Genomic DNA, 12,351 nt, shown 5'->3' with positions numbered 1-12,351 from the left:
CGTGTACAAGGGACACATTCTTGTTAACTATATATATTCATTGTTTTGTTAATGTCGTATGTTTTTCTTACTTTTTTTTTTTTGCAATACATGGCACTCATATTAGCTTTCTCTAAATAAAATTGTAGTTCAGGAAGCTTCTGTTATCCATACCAATTTTTCACTTGCATTGAAAAGATACATTTATAATGTAACATATTTAGAATTTGTTATGATTCTCTTGAGGAACAATGCTTTCACAATTTATGATATTTTTTTCTCAGGTGTATTGGTACATTAAAGAAAAATGCCAAATGTACCTTGACCCAGGAATCCTATGTAGCTGATGCAAGAATATGTGGTTACATGAAAGTACAGAATGAGCATACCCCATTCAGAAAGTGTAACCATCTTTATCCTAACTTAGCCAGAATGATGTATGAGGCATGTCGTAGAGATGTTTGCATGAATTTTGGCAATGATGCTTTAGTACAAAAGAGAGCATGTGTATATGTCCAACAGATGGCTATGGAATGTCTACAGAGGGGTATACTGGTGAAGAATTTCAGATATCATTGTGGTAAGTCATTTTAAATTAACATAGCACTTTCCATATTTGTCTCAATATCACCCAGTACTCTTATGTCAGCTTAACATTATTCAAGAATCATATATGGGATCAATAATGCCTGAAATGATATAGAAAATGACAAAAGATAATATGTTTTACATCAAACATTCCCCAAACACTTCCGTTAATTATATACAATTTTACTTTTGACCCTTATGTATGTCATGTAAAGTGTTTACTATTTTTATTTGATAAATATTGTCTAATAGACAAATATGACCTGGATTATGAATCTGCAGTAACTACTACATAAACATGTATCGACTAGATATGGAAATCTCACTGACTGATTTGGAAAAAAAGATTCAATGTTGGTTCCTTAAAATTTATCGCTTTCACAGTGTGCCTTGCATGTAAATAAAACAATATATGTTATCCAGCGTACTGCAACCTCTATATACAGTATAGAAAGTCTAACATGATTATCAACTATATATACATACTATTTCAGGTATGAAGTGTCCTCTAAACTCTGTATACAGTTCAGAAGTTACAGCATGCCCTGCTGACTGCATGGATAGAACACCCACCACATGTGATGTTGGCTTGCCATTCTCTGAAGGATGTACTTGTAAGGCAGGATACTATAGGAGTGGACATGAGTGTGTACCAGCTAATAAATGTGGGTGTTATTGTCCAGATAGACATTATATACCTGTAAGTATATGAATGACACACCTTTTCCAAATTATCTTCCATGTCCTGGTCACAGCACTAGATTCATAAGCCAAACATATCATTTTTCTGTCCAATCATTAAAAGTGAAAGCATGCCTTCTTAGGTTTTTTGACAAAAAGCTTTCATATTTTGAAGGCTTTTGAATCATGTTTAATACATATTCATGCTGAATGAGTTCATGTTTATGATTAATCTTTGTTAGCAATAATTTTCTTTTAACCCAAAGAGGTCTGAAAACTTTATAGTCAACTTTTGATAAATTATTCATATTTGACTCAAACTTAATTTGCTAGAATATTTTTATTTGCAAAATACTTGTTTCCATATAGTATGTGTGTATACCTTCAAAATTACTTCCTGAGAACTAATACTCTGGGAATAATCTGCATCATAATGTTGGTCCAGTACAAATCAAGAGTTCATATTTTGCTATATTTCATGTTGAATTCCTGAGACTACTTTTTCAACTAGACATACATTAATGGATAAATAGTGATGGAATTAATGAAGAATAAATTAGATGTAGGAAAACTCTAATAACAGTTTTCACAATAAAAGCTAAGGTGTAGATTCGAGACCTGCTATAAATTTTGGCACTTACATTTAATGTTTTTTAAATCTGGCCAAAAGGATTCATATTTCATTTAAAAAAACTGGTATTAGTAATAAATCAAAATAACTTCTTTTTGGCACCTGACATTATAAATATTGAAGCTATGACCCCTTATATATTTATTATATATATGTGTTGTAACATAGACTTTGTTCATAATTTTTATTTTTTATGCCCCACCTACAATAGTAAAGGGGCATTATGTTTTCTGGTCTGTGCGTCTGTTCTTCCATTTGTCCGTTCATTCGTTCGTCTGTCCCGCTTCAGGTTAAAGTTTTTGGTCAAGGTAGTTTTTGATGAAGTTGAAGTCTAATCAACCTGAAACTTAGTATACATGTTCTTTATGATATGATCTTTCTAATTTAAATGCCAAATTAGAGTTCTGACCCAAATTTCATGGTCCACTGAACATAGAAAATTATAGTGCGAGTGGGGCATCCGTGTACTGGGGACACATTCTTGTTATAACAGTTTAAGGATAGTTTACTTTATTTGTCATCTCAGATTCTTAAAATTTTGATGTCTAGCGGTTTGATTTTTACTTTAATTCATTCTGCTCACATTTGGAATTGTAAGTTGAGGCCAAGGTTTTCTGAAGGGTTGTAGATCCGAAAATGTACAAAATAATTGAAATTTGACATTATCTCCAAAATTACTGACTTTAGAGCCTATTCAGTACCGGTACATTTATTAGTTTTACATAGCATTAAGGCGTTTGAAATAAATCTTTTTATGAAACAGATTGTGGATTTGTTATTTTATGGTAGAATTGAATTTCAAGGCAATATTTTGCAAATTATGTATGCCCAAGTTCTAAATATATTTGGGAATGATTGTTTTTCATTCACCACATTAACTTATTTTCTACTCCATAGCTGGCCAAGTCCTATACAACAGAGGATTGTTCTGAGACTGTGAAGTGTATGATGGTTCATGAGAGGCCAGAGTTCAGACATACACAGATAGGTGTGCAATGTCACCGTAATGCTACATGTAGTTTGAAGGATGGCATACCTGCATGTATGTGTTTAGGAGGACTTGTAGGTGATGGGTACAAAGTCTGCCAACAGAGTAAGTATTAAGTCATGTATGTGTTTAGGAGGACTTGTAGGTGATGGGTACAAAGTCTGCCAACAGAGTAAGTATTAAGTCATGTATGTGTTTAGGAGGACTGGTGGGTGATGGGTACAAAGTCTGCCAACAGAGTAAGTATTAAGTCATCTGTAATTATGATAATGGTACATACTAGAAATTACTTGGTTATACAATACTTATAAAATTTGGATGTGCAATATTTAAAACATTCATGCTTTTAATTGAAGATTAAGATTCTTAGGCATTATACAAATCTAACCATGTTAAAATCATTATTGGCATAGAAGTAGGTGTGCTTATAACATCATGTTACTGTATTTATAATGCAATACGTAAGCATTGGATAATTATACATTAAGCTTCATAACTGAAAAGAGATGTATAAGCAAAACAAGTTCTATCTCAGAAGATGACTCCAAATTACACAGTGCTTTAGATACACAAATTGACATACACAGAATTGGTTTTTTTCTCTCTGATTAGCATACAGATTGAAATCAAAGTTCCATCCTATCTATTTCATCAAACATTATCAGTTGTTATTCGAGAATATTTTTTTTTATAGTGACAGACAAATGAGAAATCTTGTATTAAAAGAGTATCATTACCTAGTTATAAATAAAAAGAAGGTTATGCCAAAATACATAATTAGAAGCGCCAGATGATGTGTTAATTATGTGTATTGGCATTATTTACTTTTTATTTGTCAGGTTTTTTTTACCGCTAATACACATATATGGCTTCAACTTTCAAACACTCCATTAGAGCTATTGTGTTTAGAGACTTCTTTTTTTGGCAGTATTCTCTCTTAATACTGGTGGAAAACAATACCTAGTGGAATACATAGATTAAAAAATTAAGTAGCCATCACATACTTCTCACTAGGTACAATGCCCATGTTTCTATTTTCAGAGTCTCTTCTTAGACTTACGGTCATAAAACTTTCGAGCATGATTTTTGTACTCAGACTCGAAAATCAACCAATCAAATAGCTGGATTTCATGTTTCGAGCATGATTTTTGTGCTCGAAGCACCGAGCAAAGTTTTATGCCTTCAAGGCCCGAACACCATTTCAAACTAGAAGTATAATTTATATTTGACCTTTGTATTTATTTCAGAAATATTACCTTCAATAAGGTCAAGTAGTAACCATTTAATTGGACATGATGTAAATCATAAATTTTTTAGTAAAGTATTTTATGGTAAGTTTTCATCATTGTGGTTCATTGTGTATAATATATTATAAAAAAAATGCTTAGTAGTTGATAACTGGGGGAAAAGGAAGAAAGGATGGAGAAGAAAAAGGTAAAATGATAGGGGAATTAAAAGGACTTGAAAAGAGAAACAGTCCTCTCTCTCTTACATTATTCTTAGGTAAGATTGCATACAATGCAATCAAAACCATATGGGACTGACTTGATATCTAAATGTTCCAAGGCTGATCACTACGTTTTTGATACACAAAAATATAGTGCAATGAACATAACATTCTATACATCCTATCCATGAACATTTCCAGAAATTTATCAATGTAATATATTCTCAGATATTCAAGGCACAAAATGATGTTACACTTGTCAAAAAAATTACACAACTTTTGCAAGGTGCAGGAATCTAATATATGTTCTAAAAAATTAATTGATGTCATTGTTAAATCATCTTAAATAATTAAGTCTTTTCACTTTTTTGTGAAAAGACTTATTGTATTTGTTCTGATTATTAAGTCTTTTCACTTTTTTGTGAAAAGACTTATTGTATTTCTTCTGATTATTAGGTCTTTCCACTTTTCTGTGGAAAGCCTATTGTATTTGTTCTGATTATTATTATTATTTTTTTTTTTTTTCCGCCAAATTTTGTTCTTGCGATAAATGTTTGTTTCGCAATATGTCGCTTAGATTTTTTTCATATTGTATCGTATAGTTTATGCGCTTTTAAATTTCACCCTGCTAAGCCGAACCATTTTCTTTGTAAGAGTTATCTCCCTATTCACTGTTTGTCATGTGTGTGCATCTCCTTCGTAACAAAATAAGAAAGCGACAAAATTCTTTTTACAAATTGTTCGTTACATCCTCAGGAATTTTTGGCTAATTTGGATCGAAGCGATTCGATGAAATTTTATAGGAGTTATGTACCTTTACGGAATAAATTTGTCGGTATGTTTTTTTAACTCATAAACCGTTAACCGTATAACCCTGGAATGTTTTTATTTGAGTCCCCTGGGTCCTAACTTAGAAAATTAGGTCAAGGTCAAAGGTCAAGGTCATATTTTAGATTTTCATATGTCTTTGATTTCCCTATAATTCTTGAATGGTTATAGATACAGAAAATTTAAGCAGTGAAAAATGTTCAGTACTTCAAGGGGCAACTTTGTTACAGTATGACTGTATTGGTTTTACCATTATGTAAGGGACATAACCCCCATTGATGGTTTATAAAAAGCCATTATTAGGCAAAACTCTTAAACAAAAGGTCCTTGACCCATAGGGTCTTTTGCAATGACATTGTGAAGCAATGACCTTGACAAAGGTCACAAGGTCAAAGGTCAAGGTCATGTACATATGTGATTTGGGGCACGACTTGAAGAATTTTATGTGTGTTTGCCAACCAACCAACCAACCAACCAACCAACCAATCATGATCAATCAATAATGATCAATCAACAAATCACTATCATGATCAATCAACCAATCATGATCATGATTAATCAATCAATCAATCATGTTTCCGTCTCATGTGTTTAATATAGGGTTCAAGATCTCCTTTGTTTCTTTTTCGCTGTTTCAATTGACCCTTTCCAACGTGTTTAACCAACCAACCAACCAACCAACCAACCAATCAATCAATCAATCAATCAATCAATCAATCAATCAATCAATCAATCAATCAATAAATCAATCAATCAATCAATCAATCATGTTTCCGTCTCATGTGTTTAATATAGGGTCCAAGATCTTTGTTTCTTTTTCGCTGTTTCAATTGACCCTATCCAACGTGTTTAACCAACCAACCAACCAACCAACCAACCAGCTAATCAAGTAATCAATCAATCATGATCATGATCAATCAATCATGTATCCGTCTCATGTGTTTAATATACGGTCCAAGATCTTCTTTGTTTCTTTTTCGCTGTTTCAATTGACCCTATCCAATGTGTTTAACCAACCAACCAACCAACCAACCAACTAATCAATCAATCAATCAATCATGATCATGATCAATCAATCAGTCAAGTAATCAATCAATCATGATCATGATCAATCAATCATGTTTCATGAAAAATTGAAATTTAATATTGTTCTTGCGTCACTTCTGAAAAAAAAAATCCACATGTACTCTGAAACTACAAGTACAATCGACCTCAAAATTTGCAGTCAGCAGTGCATACATGTACTAAAAGTTCATAAAAAAACTTGGTGCGGATATCTCTCAAGACTTTTCCTAGAGAAAAAAAATGGCAATGCCCTAAAAATCGCTTGCTAGGTCCGTAAATCTCAGTGACATCCTACAATAAAATGTCCGCTCCTAGATTAAAATACTAATCTGTGTTACAAACTGGTGCTGAAAAATGTACATTTTAAGAAAATAATCATTAAATGCGTATTAAAGTTACACCGGAACAATTAAATCCAAAACATGCACTGCTGGTGAACTGTGATCAAAATGTCAATTTCCAACAATGACAAAAGAAATTACATTGTGTACATTCCGTCTCTATACATGTTGTCTGTTCAACATCCCGACCTAAAGAGAAATAAAAATACTAAGTTTTCGTTATTTTAAACCCAAGTCACGTGATGTCTTCCCCATCTGGCGCGCGCGCTGGACCTAAAATAAAATAAAAACTTTCCAAACTAAACATGAAACTTCTCCGGTAACAATAATATAGACCCCATACAGAAACAAACAAACAAACAAACAAACACCCCCCCCCCCCATTCAATTAATTTTAAAGGGGGAAAGACCCCCTACAATTGCTTTTTTAAAGCAATTGATTTATATTTATTATTATTATTCTTCCGCCAAACTTTGACAAATTTATCCGCGTTAACCGTAAGACGTGTCGCTTTCATATTCACACTTTGTATCTGTGTCATGATTACCTATCCGGAACTCACCCTGTGAGTCGAAATATTTTGTCGGTTCGGAGTAATCCCTCCGAAACCCAAAAACCTTGTTATCGTTCCAACACCATAACCGTAATAGGTAGAAAAAAACCAAAGGGTGAAATTTGTTCAGGACCGAACCCCGGTTCTTCGTTACATTTGGATCGAAAAGATTCAACGACTCATTGGTAGGGTTATGCCCCTCTGAAAATTAACCGGTGTCGGTTGGCCACCAAAACTCAGAAACCGTAAGTCGTAGACACCTAGGATCTTCACCATTCATTATCAATTCATGTATCTTTGAAAAATATCTCAAGGTCAAATTTGTATGTTGACCTTGACCTTTGACCTAACACCTTGTTATGGGATAATCTCAGAAACCATTATACTTACAGAAGTTTTAAATAGTAGAAAATGTTTGGGTCATTATGGCGCAACTTTGTTACATTTTGACCGAAGAGATTTGACCTTTCTGTAAGGGGCATAACCCCTGATTTAAGTTTCTGAAAAGACAAAATCAGCTTTTACTACATAACCAAAGGTCCTAGACCCATGGGGTCTTCAGCAATGACATTGGGGACTAATGACCTTGACAAAGGTCAAAAGGTCAAAGGTCAAGGTCATGTCCCAGATAGCGAATTTAGTGTTTTTAACCTTATATAAAGGATTTTTAGTGTGTTTTCAAGCTTTTTAAGGTTGACCTTGACCTTTGACCTTTCAACTTTTTATTGGATATCTCAAAAACGATTATACTTACAGAAATAGTAAATACTGAAAAATGTTGAGTTGACTAAGGCGCAACTTTTTTACATTTTGACCGAAGAGCTTTGACATACCCTTAAGGGGCATAACCCCTATTAACGGTTTCTGAAAAGACAAAATTAGCTTTAACTCTTGAACCAAAGGTCCTAGACCCATGGGGTCTTATATAATGACATCGTGGACCAATGACCTTTACAAAGGTCACAAGGTCAAAAGTCAAGGTCATGTTCTAAAAAGCGAATTTGTTGTTTTTGTCATATTTTAACGGTTTTATGTGTGTTTGAGAGCTTTTCAATGCATTCTACGACTATTGGAACATGTATTTTACATTACGAAAAGGAAAGACCTCTCAATTGTTCAAGAACAATTGACATTTTAATTATTATTATTATTATTCTTTTTCCGCCAAACTTTGACAAATTTAGCCGCGTTAACCGTAAGACGTGTCGCTTTCACGTTCACACTTTGTATCGGTGTCATGAATACCTATCTGGAACTCACCCTGTTAGAAATATTTTGTCGGTTTGGAGTAATCCCTCCGAAACCCAAAAACCTTGTTATCGTTCCAACACTGTAACCGTAATAGGTAGAAAAAAAACAAAGGGTGAAATTTGTTCAGGACCAGACCCCGGTTCTTCGTTACATTTGGATCGAAAAGATTCAACGACTCATTGGTAGGGTTATGCCCCTATGAAAATTAACCGGTGTCGGTTGACCACCAAAACTCAGAAACCGTAAGTCGTAGACACCTAGGATCTTCACCAATCATCATCAATTCATGTATCTTTGTAAAATACCTCAAGGCCATATTTGTATCTTGACCTTGACCTTTGACCTAACACCTTGTTATGGGATAATCTCAGGAACGATTATACTTACAGAAGTTTTAAATAGTGGAAAATGTTTGGGTCATTATGGCGCAACTTTGTTACATTTTGACTAAAAAGATTTGACCTTTTTTTAAGGGGCATAACCCCTGTTTTAGGTTTCTGAAAAGACAAAATCAGGTTTTACTATATAACCAAAGGTCCTAGACCCTTGGGGTTTTCAGTAATGGCATTGGGGACTCATGACCTTGACAAAGTTCAAAAGGTCAAAGGTCAAGGTCATGTCCCAGATAGCGAATTTAGTGTTTTTAACCTTATATAAAGGATTTTTAGAGTGTTTTCGAGCTTTTTAAGGTTGACCTTGACCTTTTCAATACATTCTACGTCTGTAGGAACATGTATTTTACATTACAAAAAGGAAAGACCTCTCAATTGTTCAAGAACAATTGACAGTTTAATTATTATTATTTTTTTTTTTTTTCCGCCAAATTTTGTTCTTGCGATAAATGTTTGTTTCGCAATATGTCGCTTAGATATTTCTCATATGGTATCGTATAGTTTATGCGCTTTTAAATTTCACCCTACTAAGCCGAACCATTTTCTTTGTAAGAGTTATCTCCCTATTCACTGTTTATCATCTGTGTGCATCTTCTTCGTAACAAAAAAAGATATCGACAAAATTCTTTTTACAAATTGTTCGTTACATCGTCAGGAATTTTTGGCTCATTTGGGTCGAAGCGATTCGCTGAAATTTTATAGGAGTTATCTACCTTTACAAAATAAATTTGTCGTTATGTTTTTTTAACTCAATAACAGTTAACCGTATAACCCTGGAATGTTTTTATTTAAGTCCCCTATGTCCTAACTTAGAAAATGAGGTCAAGGTCAAAGGTCAAGGTCAAGTTCTAATTTGTGACTTTTGCTTGTTTTTGCATTTTCTCTGACGCTTTGAAAGATACATAAAGAAAAACAATTGCAAAATGTCTGCTTTATTGTGATGAAGATATGATACATAAGTTTGATACAATTTAATGGCATCTTATAGGAGTTGGTGCCCCTAATATGTCTTGATATGAAGTTATTTGATTATAACTTCAACTAAGTTCATTATAAAGGCATTTGACCTTGTACAAAAGGTAAGGTGACAAATGACCTTGAAAAATGACTACCGGAAGTGACCTTGAGAAAACCGGAAGTAGCCTTTTTTGCAATTTTTTCATATAAAAGTACTCAGAATCCATATATTTTGTCATATAGATACATAAACTGATTACTGAAGACTAAAAATGACTTCCAACAAACCGGAAGTGGCCAATTATCTGCCATTCTACATATAAAAGTATATAGAAACTATATATTTTTGGAATCAGTGTCAAAGAAGCTATCATATGAGACCGGAAGTGATATTCATTTCACCGGAAGTAGCTTATTATCTCCCTTACATCACTCATTAATATAATTAAACCATTATTTATCGCATCAGTATGAAGAAACTATCTTATCAAAATTTCTTTGGTGTGGAAAGACTTTCAATTGTTCTCTGAACAATTGGTTTTTAATTATTATTATTATTATTATTATTATTATTATTATTTTTTATGTTTTTTTCTTCCGCCAAATTTGGTTCTTGCGCAAAATGTTTGTTTCGCAATATGTCGCTTAGATATTTCCCATATGGTATCGTATAGTTTATGCGCTTTTAAATTTCACCCTGCTAAGCCGATCCATTTTCTATGTAAGAGTTATCTCCCTTTTCACTGTTTACCCTCTGTGTGCATCTCCTTCGTAACAAAAAAAGATAGCGACAAAATTCCTTTTACAAATTGTTCGTTACATCCTCAGGAATTTTTGGCTAATTTGGATCGAAGCGATTCGATGAAATTTTATAGGAGTTATCTACCTTTACAAAATAAATTTGTCGGTATGTTCATTTAACTCATAAACAGTTAACCGTATAACCCTGGAATGTTTTTATTTGAGTCCCCTAGGTCCTAACTTAGAAAATGAGGTCAAGGTCAAAGGTCAAGGTCAAGTTCTCAATTGTGACTTTTGCTTGTTTTTGCATTTTCTCTGACACTTTGAAAGATACATACTAAAGAACAAGTGCAAAATGTCAGCTTTATTGTAATGAAGATATGCTACATATAGTCTTATACAATTTAATGGCATCTTATAGGAGTTGTTGCCCCTCAAATGTCTTGATATGAGGTTATTTGATTATGACTTCAACTAAGTTCATTATAAACGCATTTGACCTTGTACAAAAGATTAGGTGACAAATGACCTTGAAAAATGACTACAGGAAGTGACCTTGAGAAAACCGGAAGTAGCTTTTTTTGCAATTTTTTCATCTCAAAGTACCTAGAATCAATATATTTTGTCATATAGATACATACACTGATTACTGGAGACGAAACATGAATTCCAACAAACCGGAAGTGGCCAATTATTTCCCCTTCTACATACAATAGTATATAGAAACTATATATTTTTGGAATCAGTGTGAAATAAGCTATCGTATGTGACTGGAAGTGACATTTATTTCACCGGAAGTAGCATATTATCTCCCTTTTATCACTCAAAATATAATTAAACCATTATTTATCTCATCAGTATGAAGAAACTATCTTCTTATCAAAATTTCTTTGGTGTGGAAAGACTTTCAATTGTTCTCTGAACAATTGGTTTTTAATTCTAATTATCTTCCTTTATCTAGAACAGCTGTTAAATTAACTACAACCAATGCAATATTTAATTTTACTTCCCACTAATAATTTAAAGCAATCTTTACCGTTCAGTGTTACAAGCACTTTGATTATATATATGTATAATTAGTACTAGTGATTAAAGTAGTGTATAATCTTGAGAAAACAATATGATTTTGAATTAATCTATTTAAAAGAATAGAGAAGAATGTGCAACTAGGTTTCTGAAATTTGATAAACTTGCTTCATTAATCAACATCAGAGTATGGGGTCTTGTCCTATATGAAGGTATACACAGATGTCTGTACCCCAAATCTCTTTTTAGACCCAAGCAAGTATAAACCATTTGTATGTTATTTTACTACAAATTATTATAATTTAGTAACATAGTTGAAAATAATTTCACTTCAAGGTCAATGTGATATAATGAGATTTTATGTTATTGCTAAACTGGGGGCTTAAAGTTTTTTTCTGATCCATGCTTTGACCCATCCATCAGATTTTTCACTGCTTAAGATAAGCAACTATATGCTGTAAAACATAAAAATACAAAAAAATTATCAATATCACTTTTATTAACCCGTTACATTAAAAAAAATTGAAAGTTTTTAAACTTGAATAATTTCTGTTTTTATTTATGTTTATATCTGACATTATGTTTTTTTCTCATTACAGGTTGATTCTGTTGGAGAGGGATATTCCTATTCGTGATTTTGTACCAAAAGTGATAATAAAAAATGTCACTGATTTTAGAATTGTTTCTATGTTTTGTTTCCAATCAACTTTATAGCAGAATACTTGTTTCACATCGTTCCTCTCTTTAGTTGATTTTTGCATTTTTAAGCCAAAATAAAAGCAAAAAAATGATAGACAGATAGACAGAGGTCTCCAACATCTTGTGATATCTTACTCAGCTCATGTGTAAGCCGTTGTGAATTCAATCCATAATTTAGAGGAA

At 32.9% G+C, this 12,351-nt stretch overlaps 1 protein-coding gene across 1 annotated transcript in view; it reads left to right on the top strand.

Annotated features, from left to right (window-relative positions):
* The window catches only part of LOC143042007 (uncharacterized), an 81,672-nt gene extending 69,531 nt beyond the window's left edge, over positions 1-12,141 (top strand). The window contains exons 48-52 of the mRNA XM_076214211.1: positions 264-559; positions 1,062-1,267; positions 2,777-2,972; positions 4,115-4,198; positions 12,069-12,141. Coding sequence (XP_076070326.1) covers positions 264-559; positions 1,062-1,267; positions 2,777-2,972; positions 4,115-4,198; positions 12,069-12,073 — 787 coding nt within the window. The 3' untranslated portion in view covers positions 12,074-12,141. The remainder of the gene's footprint in view (positions 1-263; positions 560-1,061; positions 1,268-2,776; positions 2,973-4,114; positions 4,199-12,068) is intronic.
* Positions 12,142-12,351: the final 210 nt, after the last annotated feature.

The sequence above is a fragment of the Mytilus galloprovincialis genome, chromosome 8, assembly GCF_965363235.1.
Source record: "Mytilus galloprovincialis chromosome 8, xbMytGall1.hap1.1, whole genome shotgun sequence".
NCBI classification, from domain to species: Eukaryota; Metazoa; Mollusca; class Bivalvia; order Mytilida; family Mytilidae; genus Mytilus; species Mytilus galloprovincialis.
Note: the sequence above shows the minus strand (reverse complement) of the source record. Positions and strands in the feature narration are given on the sequence as shown.